The sequence below is a fragment of the Diospyros lotus genome, chromosome 9 (assembly GCF_014633365.1).
Source record: "Diospyros lotus cultivar Yz01 chromosome 9, ASM1463336v1, whole genome shotgun sequence".
NCBI lineage: Eukaryota > Viridiplantae > Streptophyta > Magnoliopsida > Ericales > Ebenaceae > Diospyros > Diospyros lotus.
Genome location: NC_068346.1, coordinates 1,861,695 through 1,888,524, shown reverse-complemented (window position 1 = coordinate 1,888,524; position 26,830 = coordinate 1,861,695). Strand labels below are relative to the sequence as shown.

The 26,830-nt window shown below is 36.6% G+C and overlaps 1 protein-coding gene and 1 long non-coding RNA gene across 7 annotated transcripts in view; both read left to right on the top strand.

Annotated features, from left to right (window-relative positions):
- Positions 1 to 25,645, top strand: part of LOC127810283 (MADS-box transcription factor 23-like) — a 30,928-nt gene extending 5,283 nt beyond the window's left edge. For 2 of the 6 annotated variants that reach the window (XM_052349665.1, XM_052349666.1), the window contains exons 4-8: positions 21,752 to 21,813; positions 24,197 to 24,296; positions 24,421 to 24,462; positions 24,545 to 24,628; positions 24,750 to 24,938. In XM_052349665.1, coding sequence (XP_052205625.1) covers positions 21,752 to 21,813; positions 24,197 to 24,296; positions 24,421 to 24,462; positions 24,545 to 24,628; positions 24,750 to 24,938 — 477 coding nt within the window. Of the gene's footprint in view, positions 1 to 21,751; positions 21,814 to 24,196; positions 24,297 to 24,420; positions 24,463 to 24,544; positions 24,629 to 24,749; positions 24,939 to 24,995 lie in introns of those variants that run through there. The other 4 variants (XM_052349667.1, XM_052349668.1, XM_052349669.1 and 1 more) reach the window with 4 other exon arrangements.
- On the top strand, positions 292 to 21,072 carry LOC127810285 (uncharacterized). The gene is made up of 3 exons (XR_008025402.1): positions 292 to 11,337; positions 11,893 to 11,989; positions 21,031 to 21,072. It is a non-coding gene; the product is annotated as an uncharacterized LOC127810285 (long non-coding RNA).
- Positions 25,646 to 26,830: the final 1,185 nt, after the last annotated feature.

Sequence of the window (26,830 nt, the reverse complement as noted above, 5' to 3'; positions counted from 1 at the left end):
GAAGATATGGAGTTGTCTTACATGTTTGACGACTGCCTTCGTTTGCTATCACCTTCGATCAATAAACCACATCTAGGAGCACATGCCTAACAGAAAGTAGGCACCGGTGCAAAAGCTGTTTAACCATTAGTAAGCAGCTGAGAACATACATTATTCTGGCGAAAAAACATATTAGTGATCTGAAACTCATGCACTGCTACTCAAGAGAAAAGATATATAGAACCATACTATTCCAAAACCATGCTCGGCTAAGAGGAACGAACTATCTTCCAATGGAATTATGTCAACAGAAGACGCTTCAATATTGATACAGCAATATTGTAGAAGGTAGTTTCTCAGCTTGTTTTCATGCACTAATCTCTGTGGCTGCCATACCATAACAGTGTAGACAGCTATCTTTCTACAGTAAGCTTCCCGTTTATTATTGTGCTAGGGTACATAATAAACCCACAGTTAGTCTCATTTTCATTAACAGGTTTTAGTTATCACACACTTCTTTTAGGAATAGAACTTCTCTTTCAAAATAGTTAGATTTAACAGAAAAATTCCAGAGTTCGCATTTAATATATATACCTAAAATGAAAATATTCTTCCACTCAAATGTTACCTTAATCTTGTCAGTTGACACCAGGTGCTCCACTTTTGCAGAAGACCAAATTTAGAGCCTTGGTTGTCATTTGATTGCAAAAATATTTGAATTTCTTCAATCGGAAAATGAATTTAATTAAGTTCAAATCTTATAAACTTCTCAAGCTAAAGAACAAGTAGATGGCACATTTAGGTACTAGGTGCATGAAATAATTATTTCTCATCAGCAGAGGCCAAGGTTGTTAAAATCGGGATTTTAAGTAGGATCGATAAAGGGTCCATAAAATCGGATCGTAAAATCGAATCTTAAAATCGTAAGATTTTAGAGATAATTAAAAATACCCTTTAATTTTTGTAAATATATGTTTATAATAATATAATTTTATAAAAAATGAATTAATATTATTTAATAACTTGATTATTCCTTATTATAATTCAAAAAATGATACTTCCTAAATATAGCTCAAAAACTAGCAGGTTGGTATAGGCAATTTAGAGGCAAAATATAGGTAATTTAGAGGTAAAATATAGCTTAAAATTCTTTAGAGGATGCTTCCAATGTCTTCCATTAAATTTAGATTGTAATTTTTTCTTGATTTAACATTGATTAAATCAAGTAATATCCCAATTTGGGGTTGGGTGGTCCATTAATTAATTACTTGTTTGTCTTGATTTACTTATGCAATCAATGTTAAATCAAGTAAAAATTATAATTTAAATCAAGTAAATTGGAACTTATGCAATTAATGTTAGATGCTATGTGACATTGGAATTTATGTAATCAATGTTAAATCAAGTTCCAATTTAGAGGCAAAATATAACAATTCATTGGATAAGTTCTAATGTCAGATGCTATGTGACATTGAGACGTTGGAAGTATCCTCTAAATTACAACTTAAATCAATAGAGGTCTTTGAATCGTAAAATCGTTCGGGGATCTCTGAAGCGTAAAATCGTAAAATCGTACATGTAAAATCGAAATTTTATAGGATTTTATCTCAAATTGGATTTTACATGGGATTTGAATCGTTTGGGGGTCTTCGAATCGTAAAATCGTATGCTTAAAATCGGGATTTTAACAACAATGGCAGAGGCTTTTATTCCACGATTTTAAAAAGATAGCAATATTTCTCCAAGGATGTAAACCCTATAAAACTCAATAAATTCCCACAAGGGCTACTAACTAACACTGGTGCCAAATTAGGGGTATAATCTATCCTTCACTAAAAATCAAAAGATTGATGGCTACTAAGGAATCCAATAGATATTCTTACTAGCTAAAACCTTTGATACAATAAGGTCACAACAGGAAGCAGGCATTGCAGTGTTGTAAATAAAGATCAATCTTTAGAACTATAAGATAAGGATTGCATTATAGTTATAATGGTTTGAGTGCATATGACAGTTTAAGCTATAGATCTCTGCCTGACATTGCTTCTATCGGCCAAGAAAACAAAGCTAGTGCCTAATTGTTTGCAAAGGATCTTTGGATATTTGCAAAATGATTGACATGATTCCATTATAAGATAGTTCGTTTGTCTTGACTGAATGGCATACTAGAATAATAAAACATCCAGATAAAGTGGTGCATGAGCTGCCAGACACTCTTTACAATAATATAGATCAGAAATACATGGAGCTTGTTGAACCATGAAACAGGTGAATGGCTTCTTGTGGATGGCAATTAGCAAGTTATGACAGGAATCCCTGTGCATGAATTTTTTGCATACACAACCCACCCACATTCTCAACATGAACATGATAGAATGAACTGGTTCACTTCTAGAACTAACACGTGAAGATAATTATATCCGCTAGAACTTCTTCTATGACGATCAAATTTCTAAAAAACACTTAAATTCAATTGACCCAACAGAAACTAAGTAGGAAAGGCACTAGAAAGCAAGAATCATTTAGGAGCAGTATTATACCATATTGACAGAATTTGGTCATTCAATCTAATTAAGATCAGCCAAACTAAGTACAGATTACTAGGTAAGTATTAAAGGCATACATGTTATTAAAAATTTAAAATACAAAGAAGCATGTGAAGAATACAACAGGGGAGAAGAGAAAATTCATTTTTACAGGATTTGGAATGGTCAGGAGTCCCAATTGCCTTAGCAAACACATTTTTCTAATCCTCACTCCCAAATTACCATTAATTTGGGATACAGGTACACTGAGGAGGGCTAGTTCAAATAGAAAATAATATATTCTATCAGAAAAGGAAAAGGCATGCCAAAAAAATTGAATCCGACAATGAAGAAAAGATTCACAACATTTTCAAACTCAACAATAGGCTTATGGCCTTAGCTACTACAAAAAAATGCTACACTAGCTTTGTTAGATACATATCTCGTCCAACAATGTTTTCCAGTGTTGTATTATACTCATGAATCAGAATTTTGAATACTGATTTGGTTTACTCAATATGCTGTTGCTTATAAAGTATCTGTTTGAGCTGTGCAACTTTTGCTGCTATATTTGTGCTGGAAAAGATATAGAAAATATCTTTAACAACTATCTAATCTCTTTTGAATTTTAATTGCTTAGTTTGAATAATTCAATTCAATTTGAGTTCAAGTCAAATTAGTTGCTATTTTTTAGGAGAAAATCATGTTTTTTATGTTGATGTATTGCTATAAATTAAGTCAATTTAATGAGAATTAATCATCAGTTTTCAGTCATCTATTTCAACCTTTGTTCTCTAATCTCCTTGTTAATTCCTACAAATTGGTATCAGAGCCTTATTGATCTGTGTTTGAGAGTGAGCGAATCTAGTGAGGAACCTTCTCTTTTTCAAAAAAAACCACACACCTAGCCTTCAAGCCAGATAACAGCTATGTCAGAAAACAATTTCATGTCAGCACCACCTAATTTCACAAGTGAAAATTATCAGATTTGGACAGGGAAGATGGAGTCATGCTTGCAAGCAAGTGATTTATGGGATGTGATAATAACTAAAATACCACCATGACCTGAGGATTCAACCATTTCCCAAATCACAAAAATAGGACAGCAACAAGAAAGGGGCTAAGGCCAAGACCTGCATTCATTCAGTAGTTTCAGATGATATTTTCACAAGGATTATGGCTTGTACAATAGCAAAGCAAGCTTGGGATACGTACGCTCAAGGAGACATTTCAAGGAAATGAAAGAACTAGGCGGATGCAAATATTAAATCTCAAAAGAGATTTTGAGATTCTAAAGATAGAAGAGCATGAAAGTGTAAAAGTACTCAGACAAGTTAATGTCTATAGTAAACAAAATCAAATTGATGGGAGAAGAGCTAACTGACAAAAGGATTGTAAAGAAGGTGCTGGTGAGTCTACCCGAAAGATTCGAGACAAAAATCTCATCTCTTGAGGATTTAAGAGACGTTAATCAAATGACTCTAACAGAGTTAGTTAGTGCATTACAAGCTCAAGAACAAAGAAAAGCTATTAGGAAAAATGGGGAAACAGAAGGTGCATTTCAAGCAAAGGAAAAAGGTCAGACTCAGTCAAGTGGCAAAGGCAAAAAACAGTTCTAGAATAAGAAGAACAAAAAGGAGGACGAAAATAATGATGAAGGTGGCCAAAAAGTGAAATTTTCCCCTTGTCCACACTGTAAGAAAACATCACACTTATAGAAATATTGTTGGTTTAGAGCTAATGTTAAATGCAGGTCTTGTAATCAGACGAGCCACATGGAGAAAGTCTACAAAAATAAACAACTAGGCACACAACAGGCAGAAGTTGTTGATCAACAATAAGAGGAGAAATTGTTTGTGGCAACCTGTTTTGCAAATAGCAGAACTAGTGAAGCTTGGCTTATTGATAGTGGTTGCACTCATCATATGACTTATAATGAGACCATATTCAAAGAACTTGATAGATCATATGATTCCAAAGTCAGAATTGAGAATAGAGACTATATTGATGTCAAAGGCAAAGGGAATATGGTAAAAGATAAAAGGAAAAGCTTTATGTTAGATTGTATGCAAGCAAATTCCTGTGTATATCCTAGTTCTCTTGATCAATATCAGCTTTGGCATAAAGGTTGGGACATTTTCATTATTTTTCCCTCACCTTTATGCATAAGAATCAGCTTATACAAGATTTACCTAGTGTTGAAAAAGAAACTGGAGTTTGTGAAGTCTGTCGACTTGGGAAGCAATCCAAATTGCCATTTCCACAAAACAAGACTTGGAGAGCAATGGAAAAACTTCAACTTGTTCATACAGATGTGTGGTCCAATGAGAACTCAATCCTTAAATAGCAACATGCATGTATTATGTTGCATTCATTGATGATTTTAGCAAGATGTGTTGGATTTACTTTCTAAAACAAAAATCTAAAGTTGCTCGTGTCTTTTGGAAGTTTAAAAATTGTATTGAGAATCAAAGCAGCCATAGAATAAAGGTGATTAGGTCAGATAATGGAATTGAGTATACTTTTGACAAATTCAAGAAGTTATGTGAAGATGCAGGTATTGAACATCAATTAACTGCAACTTACACTCCAGAACAAATTATGGAGTGTGTGAAAAGCAAAACAAAACAATAATGGAGATGGCCAGGTGCTTGTTGATTGAGGAGAAAATACCTAAGCAATTTTGGGTTGAGGTGCTTGTTGATTGAGGAGAAAATACCTAAGCAATTTTGGGTTCAGGCTGTCAATATTGCAGTTTATTTGCTCAATAAACTACAAACAAAAACACTGAAGAACAAAACAATATTTGAAGTTTGGATGGTTACAAACCTTTTGTACAAAATCTGAAGGTGTTTGGTTGCTTCTGTTACACACATGTTCCTGGTGTAAAAGGAGATAAGTTGGATTAGAAAGCTAAGATTGGGATACTAATTGGTTATGGCAACATCATCAAAGGCTTTAGAGCTTATCATTGTAACACCCCGCTCTCCTAGGGTGTTAGGTAACGTAAGATTCTAGGGATATATATTTTTTTTCAATGGAAACTCAACACAAAAACTATTCCCCGAATATCTCGATACACCTTATCAGAATATCAACTTAAAATCATTAATAAACTAAGACAAGTAATTCACCTCATGTAACGCCCCGTTTTTCCCAAGCGTGCGTTAACTCGAGATTTCGGGAATATATTTTTTTTTTTTCAACATCATACCCACAACATAAGTCTCTTGATATACATACCCTCATCATACTCGTTTCCCAACAATCCCAACTATACCTTCTCAGCATTTAAAAAAATAATAGACTAAGACAGGTATTATCAATCACATCAGAGGAAGCAAGATCGAACCTCGATGATATATAACCGACAAATTTCTTTTACAATTAAATAACCAAATCGATATTTCATATGAAAATATCAAAATATTACATAACCTCTGAACATCGTAATTATAGACAAAAACCTATGAAATCTAAACATGGCAGCTACATCTCAACGACATTCTTCCCCTTGGCACCACTGCTTTCACTTAGAACATTTGAATATTTCAGGGACAAAGTTCAAATTAGATGCTAAATCATCTAAGTGAGAGTTCAAAATATTTTCATGAATATATGCAAAATCATATATAAAATCAACAAATTCTGACATGCACCAGCCTAAGAGAATCCCACGAAGCACTTAGCCTTAACCGGGGAAAGTGCAATCTCTCTAAAGGCGACACGACCACATCGACCCATTGGTAACACAATCCTGCTTAAGAAGGACAACCTCGACATATGAACCCAGAAATCACCCCATTGTCATTGTTAGGCATTATGCTCCTACTCAAAAGCATTCCAAAACCCAAACGCAACCCTAGCCCCATGAGTGTCACATCAGCACTATCCCCGGAATCAACGACACCTTAGCCTTAATGCTATTGCTCAAAGGAACCTGAGGTGGTGTCCACTCTCAGCCCCGCCACTTGAGTACCGTAGGGTGAAATCCGTCTTAACCCCGTCCCAAGTGGGTCACATAGCATTAACCCTTGGCACGCATCCCGAGTGCTGACACTCGAGAGCTACGTCACAGGTTAACAACCCACATCCCACGTGATCAACACACAACATGCCAATGCTAAAAATCATAACACGCATAACTTAAAATCAACATTTCGATGTATGCAATTTATTGTACAAAATTCAATGCATGTGTAAATAACCGTTTGGACAAACCATCACAATAAACCAAGCCATAGGGATGAATACTCACAGTAAACCATTCACATGCTACTATAAGTCTTTTCGGGTAGAACCACTCACCTTGGCTAAATTCAAATTCTTCTTGAAAAGCGTGATATGCCTTGATTTGCGTGCCCACCTCGAACTTCGCACAAGTCACTTCGCCTCAACCCTCAAGGCACCCTAATCATCATATTTATCCAACAATTATAATTTTTCCTTAATTTTTTCACATTTTCCTATTTTTTCTCCCATTTTTCTTCTCTAATAATCCAAAATAAATATCTACACAACTATTTTCTCAAATATTTTTACATAATAATTCATAAAATAATTAAATAAAATTTCTAGAAGTTGAATTACCAAAAAGCCCCTTGTCACGCGCCTTCACGCACTTGGCACGTGGGTGCAAGCAAAGGCTGGCGCGTGCAGCTCACACGCCACCGTCTTCAACCTCGAGCCAGTCGTCGGCGGTTACTCCGATGACCCTGAAACCGATACCTCCCGAAAGCCCACAAAGAATCGATCTCAACCCCACCACTTTCAGGCCGAAAGGCCACTGGAAAGCCCACCAGAAGTCGAGTTGCAGGTCGTGGTAGGCGGACTGCCTCGACTTTCCGACCACTCTTGAAACGCCTTCAAATCACCTCCAAAACTCACGAAACTTACCAGAATTGCTCATCTTGCCTCAATGATCAAAAGCCCCTTATTGGTTTCCCTTGATTTGCCCTCAAAACCTAGCAATTTGATGCTCCAAATTCGGCCAAAAACCCTTGGTATTTATAGGCCAAAACCGACCCCCACGTGGCCGATTTCCGGCCAAATCTTCTCCTACACGCCACCAGGACCGTCCTTGGCCATGCCCTGACTAAACTAGGCTGCCAAATCGCCGGATTTTCCGGCCACAAATCGCGGCCAGATCTCCCATTTTTGAGCAGATTTTCGAAAATTGCAGTTTGGCCCCCTTAAATTTTTTTTTTTTTGCATTTTGGCCCTTATCCTCAAACCCCTGATCTTTCTAGCACCATCACTAAGACCCTTAAGATTAGTACTTCTCATTTCTCCCTTGAAACTTTTGAAAAATTATCGTTTTGACCTCCCTCGAGCAATTTTAGAAAATTACACTTAGGCCTGATTGATCGTTTTGACCTCAAATCCACTCGATTCAACCCGAAATCACTTAAGGGTTGTTCTATTCATCAAATATTAGTCCTAGGCATGCTCTGTTGATTTTTTGGATGTTGTCTACAACAATTCAGTATTACGACCTATTCGGCAGCTGTATTTTTACTGTACCAAAAACTATTCCCAATCCAATTTCCTTTATCACCAAAAAGCATAATTTATTTTACTCGATGATACTATATCGCTTTTCTTAATTATCTAGGGTCCGAAGTACTCCCTCTGACTAATTCGATCTTCCAAAGTTGTGTTAATGTACCCTATAGTCACATTTTTTCGCAAATTCCATGTATGCCCTTCATTAAATACCGTTTATATCCTCAAACCATTCCCGGGTATTACACCTCAAATGCGGAAGTTAGATCGAAACCTCAATAAAACATAACTGAAATCATTTTATTCATAACATAAAGCCGAACCACTGTTTTACATGACATCATAAAAAAAATAACATAATTGAAAATGACATACTATAAACTATCCATTACTCACTGTCGCTTCTCAGCAATCCCTTTTCCTTTCGCACTGCTGCCTTCACCTAGAACGTTTAAATATTTCAGGGACATAGTCCATATTAGATGATAAATCATCTAAGTGAGAGTTCAGAAACACGTTTTCATGAATGAATGCAAGACATAAAATAAACCAACACAACCCGGCAAGCCCTAGTCCAAGAGAATTCCACACAGCGCTTAACCCTACCACGGGGAAAGAGCAATCTCTAAAGGCCACGCCACCACACCGACACACTAACACAACGCGGTCCTAGCTTAAGAAGGGCAAAATCAACACATCTCCCCAACATCTCGGGAACAATCGTTACCACTCCCAACCTAGAAGGGTCACATCAACGTAAGAACCCGGCTCATCACAATTACGTCAGGGATCGATTACGTTCCCACTCAGAAGCATCTAGGAACTACAACCCAATCCCAACTCAAATCTCATATATGGACCACCTAGTCGTCCTAGTGTAACTACCCTGGCCATACGGCCTGGCACAGAAACCTAGGCAGCTATCTCGGCATGCATACCAGCACAGGATACCCCTATATATTATTCCGGCAACACCCTTGGAGAATTATGACTACACTATCCAAACAACATTCCAGGCTGACATTCCATATGTATAACCAAAAACGCATGACAATGCCACATATCACCACTTAATGCATCATATAAACAATATTTTATAAAGTACAATGCACAAGTACAAAACACTTAGGGACGAATCTCCTTCATAAAATCAACCATCACCGGTTATCGTTTGCATGTAATAAAATCGTTTTGCATGAAAACACAACACACTTAAGTAACATAAATACCAGGTTTTAGGGTAGAAAAATCCATAATAAATCAAGTTTTGGGGCGAACACTCACAAGTCTACCAAATTTTGGGATAGAACCACTCACCTCAAATGTATTCAGAATGCCTTGATCTTCGTGCACGACCTCGATTTGCTCGTCACACCTCAAACACCCGTACTTATACTCAACCTCAAACCACGGCATTTCCTAAACACCATATTTAATTAAGGGAGCATCAAAATCTATTTTTCTTAATTTTTCATAATTTCCTTTATTTTTCTCCTGGTTTTCACCTTGATAATTCCAAAATAATTATCTTCTCAAACATTTTTTCAAATTTTTCAACATGATAATTCCTAAAATAAATTTAGAAAATACTGAAATAAAATACCAAAATTACCCCTATCTCACGTGCCCACACGGGCTCAGTGTGTGAAAGGTGGCGCGTGTAGTCACGCGCCAATCTTTTTCCTCAAATCCGGCCGCCGATAACTACTCCAATGGCTGAACTAAGAGTACCCCCATGAAGCACTCACTTAATCGATCCCAAGAACACCACTTACAGACCGAAAACTCACTGAAAAAGCCCCCAATCGGGCAGTTGCAAGTCGACCCTAGGCAGTCCGCCTCGCATATCCGGCGATGCTCGAAACAGCCTTCAAACGCACATAAAACACTCCCAAATGCTCCAGATTTGATCCTTGATCCCTCGAGACCAAAAGCCCTCTATCCCTTACCTTCGATTCACTCCCAAACACAAGTAATTTTTGTGTAAAGTTTTGGCCAAACACTCACTATTTATAAGCGATTTTCGGCCACATCTCGGCCAATCATCTGCCAAGCCTTGGCCCCCAAGCCTCCCCACGCTGTATGTAATACCCGGGAATAATTTGAGAATAAAAATGATATTTGATAAAGGGCATAACTGGAATTTTGAAAAAAATAAGACGATAGGGTACACTAACACAGCTTTGGACGATCGAATTAGTCAGAGAGAGTACCCCGGACCCTAGATATCCAAGAAAAATGGTATAGTATCGACAAGTGATTTAAATTATGATTTTTAGTGATAAAAGAAATGAAATCGAGAATAGTTTTCGGTACAGCAAAAATACAGCTGTCAATGAGGTCGTATTTCCGAATTGTTATAGACGATGTCCGAAAAATCAACGGAGTGTGTCTAGGACTAATATTTGATGTATAGAACAACCCTTAAGTGGTTTCAGGTTGAATCGAGTGGATTTGAGGTCAAACCCATCAATTGGGCCTAAGTGTAATTTTCTGAATTTGCCCGAGGGAGGTCAAAACGGTAATTTTTTGGAAGCTTCAATGGATAAATGAGAAGTACCAATCTTGAGGGTTTTAGTGATGGTGCTAGAAAGATCAGGGGCTTGAGGATAAGGGCCAAAATGTAAAAGAAAGTTTCTAAGGGGCTAAAGTGCAATTTTCAAAAATTTGCTCAGAAATGGCAGATCTAGCCGCGATTTGTGGCCGAAGAATCCGAAGATTGTAGCTGTTCTTCGACAGGGCATGGCCAAGGTCGCGTAGGGGTGAAGCAATGGCCTTTGATTGGTCAGAAAAACGGACGAATTTGGTTATAAATAGCCGAGTTTTGGTGTGGGTTTGCATCAAAGATTTTACTTCAGATTTCTCACTTTTGGGAACGAATCAGAGGTCGGGGATAAGGGGCTTTTGTTCCCCAGGTTGTGAGGAGCAATTCTGAGAATTTTGAGGGTTTTTGGAGTAGTGTAGGGAGTGTTTTTGCATATATATACATTTGGTTGTATATATATATATATATACATATTGCATGAGTATTAAATCGGGTTGTAGAGTGATCGATCGAAGGATCTATTAAGGGGATTTTGGTGGCAAGGCTATGGGTAGAAAATCTGAAAATTTTCATGTCAATCGGAATTCGAATCGAAAGCCAATTTGATTTGCCGAAGTTCGGTGGCGGGATAGCTTCGGCGGACTGTTTTCAACCAAATCAGAAGGCTTCCAGTGGTTTTTTCCGAGCAAGATGGGTACCATTGGGATCGACTAAGGGAGAGGAACAGCCTGGTGTCGTCGCTTCAATTTTCCGGTGTGCCGTCGCCGGAGAAGATGACCGGAGGTATTTTTTATAGTTTTTTAAATGCTGAAAATATAGAAAATTCGATAAAAAATAGAATTAAAAGAATTAAAATTCTGGAAAAATATCCAGAAATTCAAGAAAAATGAATAGTTTATTTTCATAAATTTTTATCTTGGAAATTTCTTGAGGAGATAATTATTTTGGATTTTTGAAAGGAAAGGTAAATAGAAAATAAATAGGAGGAATTTTTATAAATTCTGAGAAAATTACAGAAGGATAAATAATTTATTTTATGAATTTTGGTGATTTTTATTGAAGTATATTCTAAGGAAAACAATGGGAAATAAATTTTCTCAAGGAAAAGTAATTATGAAAATTTGAGAAAATAGGAGAAAAATCTGGAAAATTTCCAGAAAATTCCATAGGCTTATAAATATTGTTTTATAAATTTTTGTGGAGAAAAAATTAGAAAAAATGCTTGAATAGGTATTTACTTGAAATTATCGAGAGAAAAATATGAAGAAATTAGAGAAAAATAATGAGAAAATTGAGAAAATAGATATTGATTTCCCTTTGAATGCATATGATGTCTAGGATATCGTTGATGCTCAAATTTGAACTAGAGAGCACCTGGCACGAGAATCGAGGTCGATTGGGCACGCATTTCGAGGAATCTTGAATTTAGCCCAATGTGAGTGGTTCTACTCGAAAAGACTTATAGTAGTATGTGAATGGTTTACTATGAGTGTTCATCCCTATGGCTTGGTTTATTGTGATAGTTTGTCCAAACGATTATGTACACATGCATTGAATTTCGTACGATAAATTGCATACATCGAAATGTTGATTTTAAGTTATGCATGTTATGATTTTTGGCATTGGCATGTTGTGTTGTCCATGTGGGACGTGGGTTGTTAACCTGTGACGTAGCTCTCGAGTGTTAGCACTCGGAATGCGTGCCAAGGGTTAATGCTATGTGACCCACTTGGGACGGGGCTGAGACAGACTTCACCCTACGATACTCAAGTGGCAGGGTTGAGAGTGGACACCACCCCGATTGTTGGCTCAAGTGGCGGGGCTGAGAGTGGACACCACCTCAGGTTCCTTTGAGCAATAGCATTAAGGCCGAGGTGTCGTGGATTTCAGGGATAGTGCTGATGTGACACTCTTGGGGCTAGGGTTGCATTGGGTTTTGGAATGTTTTTGAGTAGGAACGTAAAGCTTAACAATGACAATGGGGTGATTCTCAGGTTCATATGTCGAGGTTGTCCCTCTTAAACAGGATTAATTTGCCAATAGATCGGTGTAGTCGTGTCGCCTTTAGAGAGATTGCATTTTCCCCTGTTAGGGCTAAGTGCTATGTGGAATTCTCTTAGACTGGGGCATGTCGGGATTTATCGGTTATATATATGGTCTTGCATATCTGCATGAAAATATTTTTGAACTCTCACTTAGATAATTCAGCATCTAATTTGGACTATGTCTCTGGAATATTCAAATGTTCCAAGTGAATGCAGTGGCGCTAAGGGAAAGAATGTCATCGAGATGTAGCTGCTATGTTTAGTTTTCGTAGGTTTTTGTCGATGATTATAATGTTCAAAGGTTATGTAATATTTTGATATTTTTATGTAAAACATCGATTTGGTTATTGTAAAAGGAATTGTCGGTTATATATCATTGAGGTTTCGATCTTACTTCCGCTAATGTGATTGATAATACCTGTCTTAGTCTATTAACTATTAAATTTTGATATGCTAAGAAGGTACGATCGGGATTGTCAGGAAACGATTATGATGAAGGTATGTGTATCGAGAGACTTATGTTATGTGTTTGATGTTGAAAAAAAAATAAAAAAAATAAATATACATATTCCCGAAATCTCGAGGTAATGCACATTCTGGGAAAACAGGGCGTTACACTGTATACGACCTCTCCCCAGCCCTACCCCGACCGTCCCATCGCCGAAAATGTCTCCACGTGCAGTACTAGTGCGGCGGCCATTTTTGGCTGTGTTCACATCTTATTTTCAGTTTATTACACTTTGACCCCCTTGTTTCTTTAATGTCATTTTGGCCATTTCCATAACATCCCTGATCTTTCCAACAATACCACTGAGGCTCATAAGTTTTTTAATCTTTATTTCATCCTCAAAATTCCTGAAAAACTATCTTTTCGGCCTTCCTCGGGCAAAATTAATAAATTACACTTAGGTCTAGTTGATCGATTTGACCCTAATTCATTTCGTTTTAACCCAAAATTGCTTGAGGGTTGTTCTACATATAAAATACTGGTCCTCAAAACATTCCATTGACTTTTCAAAAGTTTCCTACGTCGATTCGATTTTCTCAATCTATTCCGCAACTATACCGAAAACTGTTCTCGATCCAACTTCTTTTGATTCCTAAAATCATGCCTCGAATCACTCGTCGGTACTATTCCATTTTCCTTAACTATCTAGGGTCTGGGGTACTCCCTTCAGTCGATTCGGTCACTTAAAACTGTGTTAGTGTACCTTACAGTCTCATTCTTTCAAAAATTTCATTTATACCCTTCATAATATTCCATTTATAACCTCAAGAATTTTTTGGGAATTACAATCATCCTGTGATAGGAAATGTGATTGTTAACAGAGACATCAAATTTGATTAATCTACGACCTGGAATTGGGACAAGTCTAAAGTAGAGCATAAAAGAAAACTAAATTTTGAAGCAGTTCAGGAGGAGATAATTGATGATATTTCAATTAGAGGTACCAAATTGCTTTCTGATGCTTATCGAAAATGTAATGTTGTTGTGCTTGAGCCTGCAGGTTTTGAAGAAGCTACTAAGGATCCAAAATGGATTTCAACAATGAAGGAAGAGTTAAAATTGATAGAAAAGAACCAAACATGGACTTTGGTAGACATGACATTTCATAAAAGCCAATTGGTATAAAATGGGCATTTAGAACCAAACTAAATACTGATGATTTTATTAACAAACACAAAACAAGGTTGATAGTCAAAAGATATGCACAACAGTTTAGGGTGGATTTCTCAAAAATATTTGCACCTATAACAAGGCTTGACACAATCAAAATGTTTCTAGCACTTACAATCATGGTTGTTAAAATCGAGATTTTAAGTGGCTCCTCTCATAATTACTGGCCATTTCAAAATAGCCATTAGTATTGCTTTGTAGTTTGTAATCTGACTGGTCCATTCCAAAGATGAAGTTAACTAATTATCTAAATTTGAAATACATTGAAGTTTCTTACTTATAAAAAAAAACATATAGAAATCTGGATATTATAAAGTTTCTTTAGTTATTAACACAACAGGTCTCATAGATGATTTCTACCATTGGGAGGAGAGTAGTTTCAATTACCCATATACTTGAGGTGCTTATACATTGCACCTCCCCTATATATTACTTAATAGTTATTTTTGCTTGTACTTAACCCAAAAGAATGGACCAGCTAAATGCTTGAAAAATACTTACTAGTTCTTTTTGCTCATACCCATATACTTGAGGATAATCCTTATTCGATAGCTAAATGCTTGAACAATCAACCACACTAGCTACTAATTTCAAAAGAAGACTACACAAGAAAACAAAAGAAGAATTAATGTAAAGGGATTTAAGATGGTTTGTTCTCGTTAATGGAAGCTCTAGAGTAGATGAAATGGAACAATTATTTAGCATAAAAAGGTAGAGAAAATCAAGAAAAACTTAATGAGAATGTAAGTTATAAAGACTTTGCCTTACAAAAGATAAAGGTCATATATAGAAATGAAATTGGTGTAGCAAATCAGGGATAGAAAGCTTGAGATGTTGCCCATGTTAACTACAAATGGGTGGGTTCCAACAAAGGGCTTCAAAAGCATCTGAAATAGATTTGAGCCTTTGCAAATTTTTTGAGTCTTAAGCGCTAATTTTACAGTCTCAATAGAATTAGACAATTAATCAAGAAATGAACACTTGCGCCCTCATATGCAAATTTGAAAGTTTCATCGACAACTGCTATAATACCCCATATTTTCGTGAAGATGCCACGTATTTTAAGTGAGTTTAAAATACTGAAAAATATGCTTGAAATGGCAACAAGTGATCGAATCGGTCATAGGGAGTAACCTGGAGCTTAGATACCTAAGGACAAAAGTATATCTTTGACGAGCGTCTCGAGGCGAGATTTATGAAGCTAAAAAAAATCAAATCAGAGACGATTTTTCGATTAAGCTAAGTTGTAGCCTAAAAAGACTGAATGATGGTAAGAGCTTCCCGAAAATCGTACATATCAAGTAATTTTGAGTTATTAATTTTGAGATTTTAGGTATCTCAATAAATTTGATATTTGAGGGTGCAATTATAATTAGAGAATTATCCAAATGAAATAAGAATGAAATTATAAGCTCATGTGGTAAAATATTAAAGTTGAGAACTTGAAATAAGGGCCAAAAAGTCATTTGGAAGAAGTTTGGGATTTTAGCTTGGATTTCAAAAGTTAAATTCATTCTAACTTTGGATTTGAAAAGCCATTCAATTATAGGTTTGAGTCTTTGGAGTCCATGGCTAAGATTGTGACAAGTGGCATAATATGATTGATTCAAGTAATCTATAAATAGGCACCATGGGTTATTCTCAAATCATTAAAGAAAACTTTGAGAGTTGAGGCATTCTAAGTGGAGGATTTTGCTCTAGAAAGAGAAGAAGAAGTTCTCCAATAAGGCGAGAAGAAAGCAGCGGAGAAGTGGCGGACAAAGAGCCTCGTCGGAATTGCAGGTCTTCGCCGAAATTCACCAAAATCAGTTAGAAAAAATGAGTTAAGTCCTTTTTTTTTATAATCCTATAGAGGGGGAAGAGAGGGCCGCGTAGGTTCAAACGGGGGTCGAATCGGAGTTAAAATGACGAAGTTATGGCCGAAATACGAAACTGAGGCGAAGCTGTCTGAATCTGCTGTACAGCGCGTGAGTTACACACGCCGGAAAGTGGATGCACGTGAAGGCGCGTGGCTCACGTTTCCAGGGCGCGTGAAGGAGCATGAGGGCCTTATTTTTCTTCAAATTTTCTAGTTTTGTCCCTAATTTAAAGCCTCTCAACCCTATGTAAAAATATTTGAGTTTAGGTTTACCGAAACGCGTGTTTTCTGCAGAAACCTAGGCCATTTGCAGTGAAATCGTACTGTCCAAGAGATAAACCAACAAGGTGAGACTCCTATACTCCCCTGTAACATCCTGCATCGAGCAATAAAAAGGACCGGAATAACTTACCTTGATGGACTTACGCGAATTTCCCAGGGGGTCACCCATCCTTGGATTTTCCCAGGTCAATCACGCTTAACTCTGGAGTTCTTTGTCTGCATTCAGTCCAAAAGGTATCCAGCTGGTGTTGTTTCCTTCCTTACTTATCCTCGATATATACTACCATTCTCTGGGCTCTTGGGGTATTACATTCTCCCCCCTTGAGCACATGACGTCATCGTCATGCGACCTTACAACCGGTCCCAGATCTCCCCCTATTGCATAGCCGATGTGGGATTCGCCTAAGGTGCCTACAGGCACCCCCCCCTTGGGGACTCAACGTCCTCGCTGAGGTTTGCCCCACCACCGTGCTCAGAGGCTCGGGGGTCGGCTCTGATACCACTTGTAACATCCCGCATTGAGTGATAGGAAGGACTGGAACAACTTACCCTGATGAGCTTAAGCGAACTTCCCAGGGGGGTCACTCATTTTTGGATTTCCCCAGGTCAAGCACGCTTAACTTTGGAGTTCTTTGCCTGCATTCAGTTCAAAAGGTATCCAGCTAGTATTATTTTCTTCCTTATTTATCCTCGATATATACTACCATTCTCTAGGCTCTTGGGATATTACAACTTTCGCAGTGCCTAGCACCGGTGTAACACCCGAGAATTTCGTATAGCTTTTTTAAGTATAATTTATCTTGGGCCGTAAGTGAAATCTTCAAAAGATTAGGGCTTTAGTATAATTTTTGGTACAATATTGTGAATAACCGAATCAACTCCAGGGAATGCCCTGGAAGCTAGATATCTAAGGAAAATGATATGGTATTGGCGAGCATTTCAAGACGTGATTTATGACATCAAAAAAAGTCAAATTAGAATCAGATTTTGATATAGCTATGTCTTAGGTGGAAAAATCAAATGGTCGTAACAGATTTCTAAAGAGCCAACGAAACCCTGAAGAGACTTTGATTTTGTAAGTAGAATATAGTTGGTTTCGGGTTGAAACAAAAGGATTAGCAATCAAATCACACAATCGGGCCTAAGTGTAAATTCTTAATTTTTCCAGAGGGAGGTCAAAAAGATATTTTTTCTAAGTTTTGGGGGGGTGAAATGAAGAGTCTAGAACTTGTGGGTCTTAATGGAATTATTGGCAAAATCAAGGACTTCAAGGAAAGGGCCAAAATGTAATTGGAAATCGAGGAGGGGCCAAAATATAATTTAGCAAAGTGCATTGTGAACACTGAAAAGTCGGTGGCTGTCTTTCCCATCCCCGATTGGTCGAGAAGTAGCCGGTTATTGGCTATAAATAGGGCTGAGGGTTTCAAGGTTTTTGTGCACAAATTGCTCAAGTTTTGGAATGTTTTTTAAGGATTGGATAGAGGGATTTTGTCCCTCGTGTCTTGGGGAGCATTTCTAGAGGGTTTGGTGAGGTTTCGTGGTGGTTTAAGTGGGTTTCGAATGATGGTCGAAAAATCGCAAGCCTCGCTGAAGTCAAACTGAAATTTGGACGTTTGGTGCATCTCCAGTGGTGTTTTCAAGCCAAGGAAGGTGCTTATAGGATCGACTTGGGAAGGGCTTCAAGGTGGTGCAAAAAGATCAGTGATCGGAGCAATCGTCGACGACCGGAGCCAAAAAATAAGATCGACGCGTGAGATTCATGCGCCAAACTTCACTCGCAGTGCATGCACTTGGCGCATGAGCCATTGGTATTTTTTGAACATTTTTATTATTTTTAGAAAATTATTTTATGAATTATGGTGTTGAAAAAATTTGAAAAAATGTTTGAGGAGATATTTATTTTGGAATAATCGAGGGAAAATAGGAAGAAAATAGAGAAAATTATGGAAAAATATATATTAATATTCCTTTGAATGAATATGATGTCTAGGGTACATTGAGGCTCAAAGTTGAGTGGTTGTGCGGTTGTTTGAAGCTTGGCACGAGAATCGAAGCATTCTAAGTTCGTTCGATGTGAGTGTTCTTGACTAAAATTGGTTTATTGTGGGTGTTTCGACCCCAAACTTGATTCAATTTCATGCAAAAAGGTTTTGTTGCATGTGAATGGTTTAACCTATGATGGTTGTTTTCATGTGAGAGGTTCGTCCCAAAATATTTATACATGTGCATTGAATTTTGTGCAATAAATTGTATACATTGAAATGTTGTTTCATATGATGCATTGAAATCATGGTGTGTGACATTGGCATGTTTTTGTGTTGTTCATGTAGGATGTCAACTTAGGATGTTGCTCGGATAGTGTAGCTGTAATTTTCCAAGGGTATTTATCGGAACAACGTATAGGGGTATCCTGTGCCGTGTGTGGTTGCCGGGATGACTGCCTAGGGTTTCGTGCCGAGCTAGGGAAGTTACACTAGGGTGACTGGTTGTACATGCAGGATGTGAGATGTCAATATGTGATATGGAACTTGAGTGATAGTACTAGGGATGCATGCCAAGGAATAATGCCCACTTGTGGCAGGCTGAGAATAGATACCACCCCGGATCAGTTTAAGTGGCGAGGCTAAGAATGAACATCATCCTAGGTTCCTTTGAGCAATGGCACTATCGCTGAGGTGACATTGATTCATGGGATAGTGTTGATCATCTTGTGGTCAAGATTTGTGTTGATATGGCCCATAATGTTTTTGAGTGGAAACGTAATCCCTAACATGATCGTGGGGTGATTTCTCGAGTTCCTAAATTGATGTTGACCCTTTCATGTCGAAAGTGGTAATGATGGTTTTCTGTCATGTCAAGAAGAGGTGTTGATGTTACCCTTTTAAGTTAGGATTATGTTATGCCAATGTGCTAATGTGGTTATGTTGCCTTTAGAGAGATTATTCTTTTCATGTGGTATGGGTTAAGTGCTACTGGGATTTTCTTGGGTTGGGACATGTCGGGATATGTCGTTTTGTTTCATGATTTTGCATATATTTATGAAATGTTTTTGAACCTCACTTAGATGATTCAACATCTTATTTGGATTTTGTCCCTAAGATATTCAAACGTTCCAGTTAAAGGCAGCGGCACCAAATGAAAAGGAATTGTCGAGAAATAATGGCTATTTGTAGATGGTTCATAGCATGTCTTTTGGTCTATGATGTATTTTATTTTGATGATGTCATGTTAAACGATGATACGGTTTCCATGTTATGAATAAAGTGGTTTTAGTTATATACTATTTGAGGTATTGATCTACCTTCTGCGTATGTGATGTTAATACATGTCTTAGCTTATTAATTCTTAGTTTGGTATGCTGAGAAGGTATAATAGGATTGTTGGAAATTGATTTATGTGTGTTGGTTTGGATGTATTATGTTGAAAAAAAATATTCCCGAAATCCTAAGTCATTTAACACCCGAAAAATTTGGGTTGTTACAACCCGCACCGATCAACCACGCGACAGCAAGAGAGAACGCCCAAATCGTCGAATAGCCTTTAGGGTTTGTAGAGACACGACACGAAAATGACAGTAAGTTGAACTTAACTCAATTTAATACTTGCCAAAGTTAAACTCAATAAACTCAGCCCGAGTTTATCATTTTGAGTTGTGAGTCAACTCCGATCCTATGAAAAACAAATTCTACACACGAGTTGACTCGTTTAAAGCTTCGTCACTCGTAAACTCATACGATTTGACTCGCGAGTTTAACAATAATACTTACAACTTAGGAGGAGTGGAAAATGTATCAGCTAGATGTCAAGTCTGCATTCCTAAATGGCTATTTGGAGGAGGAGATTTTGTTGAGCAACCCGAAGGCTTTGCAGTGAAAGGTAAATAAGATAATGTGTACTTACTTAAAAAGACCTTGTATGGCTTGAAACAGACACTAAGAGCCTGGTATAGCAAGGTTGATGATCACCTACTGAAAATAGGTTTCAAAAAGAGTTCAAGTGAATCAACTTTATATGTGAAGTCTACTAACAATGATATTGTTGTTATTTCTTTATATGTTGATGATTTGCTTGTGACAAGAAGCAACCCAACTTTGGTGGAATAATTCAAACATCAAATAATGGAGGCCTTGAGATGACAGATTTAGGAGAAATGTCATACTTTCTTGGCATGGAAATTCAACAATCAAATGGGGAGAATTTCATTAGGCAACAAAAATATGGAAAGGAAGTTTTAAAAAAGTTCAGAATGGAAAATTGCAAACCCGTAAGCACTCATTTAATGCAAAATGAGAAGTTGTGTAGAGATGATGGGGCTTAGAAAGTTGATGAAGGTCCTTATAGGAGTCTTATAGGTTGTTTGATGTATTTAACTACTACAAAGACTGATATAATGTATTCTATGAGTCTATTGTCCAGATTTATGCATTATGCAAGTGAATTACACTTCAGAGCTGCAAAAAGGGTGCTAAGATACATTAAAGGCACTATTGAGTGTAGAGTATGGTTTGAAAATTTTGAGAAGTTGAGGTTACATGATTTTTCTGACAGTGATTGGGTAGGGTCATATGATGACATGAAAAGCACTTCTGGACATTTATTTAATTTTGGTGCAGGTTGTTTCTCTTGGAGTTCAAAGAAGCAAGAGATCATTGCTCAATCAATAGCAGAAGCAGAATATGTTGTTGTTGTTGCTGCTATGAATCAAGCCTTATGGTTGAGGAGTTACTATCATATTTGAAGCATGATCAAAGGGAAGCAACTAAGATTTTTGTTGACAATTAGGCTACTATAGCTATTTCAGATAATCATGTATTTCATGGTAGGACAAAACATTTTTAAATTAAATATCACTTTATTAGAGAAGTTCAAAAGAATAAGAAAGTTATTCTGGTGCATTGCAAAACTAATGATCAGTTAGCTGATATTCTGACAAAGATTTTGCCTAAAATCAGATTTGAATAACTAAAGAAGAAGTTGGGAGTTTGCAGCAAAAGTGGCAAGGAGGAGTGTTGAGCTGTGCAACTTTTGCTGCTATATTTGTGCTGAAAAAGATATAGAAAATATCCTTAATAGCTAGCTAATCTATTTTAAATTTTAGTTACTTAGTTTGAATAATTCAATTCAGTTTGAGTTCAAGTCAAATTAGTTGCTACTCTTTAGAAGAAAATCATGCTTTTTTCTGTTGATGTATTGCTATGAATTAAGTCAGTTTAATGAGAATTAATCATCAGTTTTTCAATCATCTATTACAATATTTGTTCTCCGATCTTCTTGTTAATTCCTAAAGTATCTCATGCGTTTGTATTCACTTATTTGTCCCATGCTACTTGATAGTTTTGGCAAAGGGAGGCAGCAATCTTGAGGCAACAATTACACAACTTGCAAGAAAATCATCGGTAAAATTATTTTTTCTTCTTTGACTCCCAATATATTTATTGTAGATGGAAAATATAATTAACCTAGAGATAGTATAAAACTAAAAGAAGACCATCAAAATATCAGCGGTATTCTTCATATATAACTACTCGAAGATCCTCCCTGTTTGAAAATATTCTGTGAAAAATAATAAGAGTGACAAGTTATAGATAATGCTTGGTATTCATCAGTTGCATTCTATAAAATATAAAAAGAACAGTAAACAACTGATGACTCACATGCAATAATCAAAGTTATCAATAATCGATTAGGTTTACATGCAACCTCCTTTTTGGTATGTGCCAGAAAAAAAGTCGATCTTATCAACTTGAAGAGTGTTTGTTACACAAGATAATCCAGATGAACATATATATAGAACTTTGGATTATGGTTCATTAAGCTTGAAGATGCCAGCTGAAATAGTCAAAATGAATATCGAAGTTTGGATTACAGTGCACTAGGCTGGAAAGATGCCAGCTGATGCTGTGAAAGGCTTCAATATGACATACTGTGCGAAGTTAAATATAACCTAGGCAGCAATTGGTTTCCATTGTTCTACATTCAGTGTCCCCAACCGCAGGTCAAGGCTTACTCCGTGCTTGTTATTTACAAATGAAAAAAATTCTTTATGATCACGTGGTGAAGATTTGGTCATATTGAAGCTTGAAGAGGTGAACTGAACTTTGCTACTGCTACCAAGCGACAGCTGGAAAATTGGAGTAATGAAAGTAGACTGAAATGTGATGAAAAGTGGCACAGGCAACAAGCTTCACAAGAAGAGGAAATAAGCAAAAAGAAAAAAAGCTGCTCTGTCATTGTAGTCCAAGATCTTTTTTATTTATAAATGTTATGGTAGATAGATATAATAAAAAATGAGAATATTAATTATAAAATTAGGCTAGCATCTAGTGAAGATAAGATGCAGGAAACACAATTAAGAGAGCTTGAATATGTGAAAAAAATCAATCGGCGACCCAGCCAAAAAAAAAAAAAGAAGAAGAAGAAAAAGAATAACAACAACAACCACCAGGGCACCTATGAGAGGTGAGTGGATAAAATGGAGGAAGTTTGTAGCAAAAGAGGGAAAAGAAGACCAAAGAAAACTTGATAGAAAATCCTTAAGTATTTTTGCTTTCGTACAGATATTTTTAGAGTTCTAATAACTCTGCCCTGTTGCTTATTTAACATTTGCTGATCCCTTCTTGGTTCTTACTGGAGTATTGTTACTGGTCCATATTGCCCTTGTGATGTTAAGGAAATCAGATCCTTGAAGCATTCACATGTTTAATACAAGTATCTAAAACATGCCTAGCTCATGAAGACATTATTAAGATAAGTAGGTATGAGATTCAAACACCCTGAATCTTTGCCAGTGTAACCATATACCATATTTTACATATCTTTTGCTACCAGGGGCATTTTCCTCTGTACAACTTTTTCTTTTAGTCAGTAATTGGTTCAAAACAGGATGGAAACTACTGCCAGAGGCCAATGTTTTCTTTATGCTTCTCCTCCTTCATCCTTCTCTTCTTTCTTTCCCAATTATTTTCCATTTTTCAGTTAAATAGTTGTCTCTCTGTTGTAGAAAGAGAAAAACAAAAGAGAAAAGAAGAAAGAAAGAAATAGCTGAACCAAAAGCGTTAAGTATGCTCTAGGTAATTCCAACACTCTCTTGGTGGCATATATTGGATATCTGAATTTTCAAACTACAGAATCATTATGAGATTCTAAGAACTGAAGAACCTTTTGAAATTCTCTATTACAATACTGACTTTTAGCTTCCTTTTCATTCCTTCTACTTTCTCATGTGACATCCAGTTTCCTACTTGCCCATTGTCCCACTGCCTATGCAGTTTTTTTCTTATAATTGGCTCGTTAGTTTGGCCACCCATTTCATTTCTGTTATGATTGCTAATACTTTCTGGTGTGAACATCTTCTCATCATTTTGACTTAAATACGTCTTTCTTGCTTAAACAGTTATGAAATAGTTTCTTCCTTCTATATGATATAAATCTGTCGTCATGGAAATGTTTGCCCTATCCTGTATTCAAGAAGCATTAAGATCCTCCAGTAGTCAAAAAACCCCAAAGGATCTCTAGACTAACAAGAGATCAATGATTGAAATTTTGTTATGTATCTCCAAGATATGCCATATTGTTCTTTTGCATGGATTTGAACGGTCAATAGGACTTCTAACAGTCACCTTAACATTAAGAATATCATACCATCGACCCTAACTTTGTTAGAATAAGATGCACTTAATGATGATGATCTCTTCAAGATATGAAAGACCTTCACTTATCAAGAATATGAATGTGCCTAAGATCCAATACTGAAAGAAGATTTCAATTTTGATGACACAGGCAATTGATGGGAGAAGAACTTTATGGTTTCAGTGTCAAAGATCTGCAAGATCTTGAGAACCAACTGGAGATAAGTTTAAATTGTGTCCGCATGAAAAAGGTCAGACACCACTAGTCATTATGCAACGCTTTGAAACTGATATGGCTGCAGCCTTGTCTGACAAAGACTATAACAATTAAAATGATTTTTCTACTTACATAACATGGTTATTCTGACACTGCAGGAACAGATTCTAACTGATGAGATACAAGAACTAAACCAAAAGGTTTCTCCAGATCAACCAACTGTTAGTTTTTGACAAGAACAATTTTCAGCTACATTACTAATCTTTGTTGGATTCATTACAGGGGAATCTCATGCACCAGGAAAACATAGAACTCTACAAGAAGGTAAATGTCATTCGTCAAGAAAACATGGAATTGTATAAAAAGGTATCTAGTTAAACTACAAGTTCAACCTTCAGAAATCCCAAAACAAACTCATATAAAAAAACATTTCAACTAATAACATGTTAGATTATTTTTCTGACTATGAAGAAACTTCTTGCATCAGGTTTATGGAACAAGGGATGTGATAGAAGTGACCGAAATCACCCAAAATCCATATGGTTTCAGAACTGGAGAGAACTCATATCTACCCGTCCAACTCCAATTAAGCCAGCCAGAACAACAAAGTCAAGAAATATCAGCAAGGATAAAAAGATCAAGGTACAGTTCTCTCCTCACTCAGAAAGTAATGTAGTAATACAAACGATCAATGCAGTCTTTGATCCCAATGATGTTCTGGTAACTGCTACAGGTTGCAGCTGCACTGGAGTAGCACTTAGTACTTGTACAATAGAGAATGAGTAATTTATAAACAGGCAACATTTTAGACAGGCAGTATCATAGCATGTATGTCAGAGTACAATATGCACGCACAAGCCCAGTGGTTGACTCAAGTTAGAAAAACAAACGAATTAAAAAACAAATATTAATAAACATCAATGGTGTGACTTACTTTTATCATTTAATCTAGAAGTACCACAGTGGTTGCCTTGCTCACAGGTGATCGTGCTTGGTTGTGAACAAAGTCTCCGGGATCTGACCAACGTTATGTTAGCATTCAACACTATCTCAAGAAGAGATGCCACAATATGCTTGACGAAGGGGCTTCAAGGTTGTTATAAAATTGATATGTAATTCTGTAACAAGCCCATGCTATTACATACAATATAAAGGCATTCATAGCTTACATATTCTACCCAGAGGTGGCATGTTGCACAGATGAAACAAAGACATCCATGCTTAAATTTCTCTTTATAATGCTTTTTCCTGATTTTTTTTCTTCATCAGTTACTCCCAAGACTTGAAGTAATTAGAGATGTATTAGACATTAGATAGTAGATATATGTCTTCATGTTTGTGGTATTCTTGCCAAATTAAAAGACAACAAGGAAAGAGACTTCACATTCTTCCACAAGTCAAACAAAGACTTTCTCCTAGGTAAACCATTTCAACATAATATTTCCCCTCAAATAACAATTATAAGAGTTATACACTGGGAGAAGGAGAAAATTCTTTAATTGAACCATACTATTTCTCTATCCAGGGAAAGCTTTTACGAAATAGTTTATCCTCAATCGTCTTTTCCCACAGTTGTAACAGGAATTTGCAATTGAGTCATGAAGGAACATGCAGTCACCCAAATTAGATATCTGGAAAACTAAATTTAAGATGGTATCACTCACCATCTAATAATCATAACCAACATTCAATGGTAAAAAGAACTGAACTGTTGGCAAAATGTAATTGGTTTGCATACATGTTTTTCTCTAAATCTATACACCATAAAAAACAAACAAAAAAATCAGAAAGATTCCCTTTTTATGAATTTCTTAACAGAGTGATGCCAATCAGACCAAACAAAAGTAAAACCCTTACTTACACAGTTGGTCTACTGGTACATCAACACCTTGTGGTTCTTTAGTAGCAATTGGATTCTTACAGAAATAAGTTGTGTTCAAAAAACCATTTTAAGTTTTTAACCAATATGGCATACTCATACTGGACGCTTGGAAGGATTAAGATGGTAATTTTTTATTTTATTAAATATTAGTGTTTAAAGAGGAGGAATACCAGTCTAGACATTTTCCACTCTCTCTCGACATATTTTCCTTTAATAGACCAAAAATTAGACCCGTCATCAAAGGTCAATAAACCCTGTATATAAGGACCAAATAGAACAGTATGAAATTATTGTTTAAGAGACGAACAATGTCCTTCCTCAAAGCTACCGATATATCTTAATCGTATCGTAAGTTTAGTTCCAATCTGCCCAAACCTCTTAAAATTTGCACACAGGCAACAGGCCAACATTGCTACGCACTACCCATGCAGTGATGCCATACAATATCATGATACTGCTTAAACAAGGGCACTTATCAAGCAATCAGAAGACCACCCATCAATTAATATGGTTTAAATGACAGTCCAGGGGCAAATTAAAAGTCAAAAATATAAAAAGGCCAGAGAATTCGAAAGAACATTTTTTTTCCTTGCAATTCACGCCAATTTTAGAGTGAAAAAGATGTCCAAATATGGGAACCTTTTAAGCTCAAATTTCCTCCTTTTGTTCATTAAGAAGTGATTCCT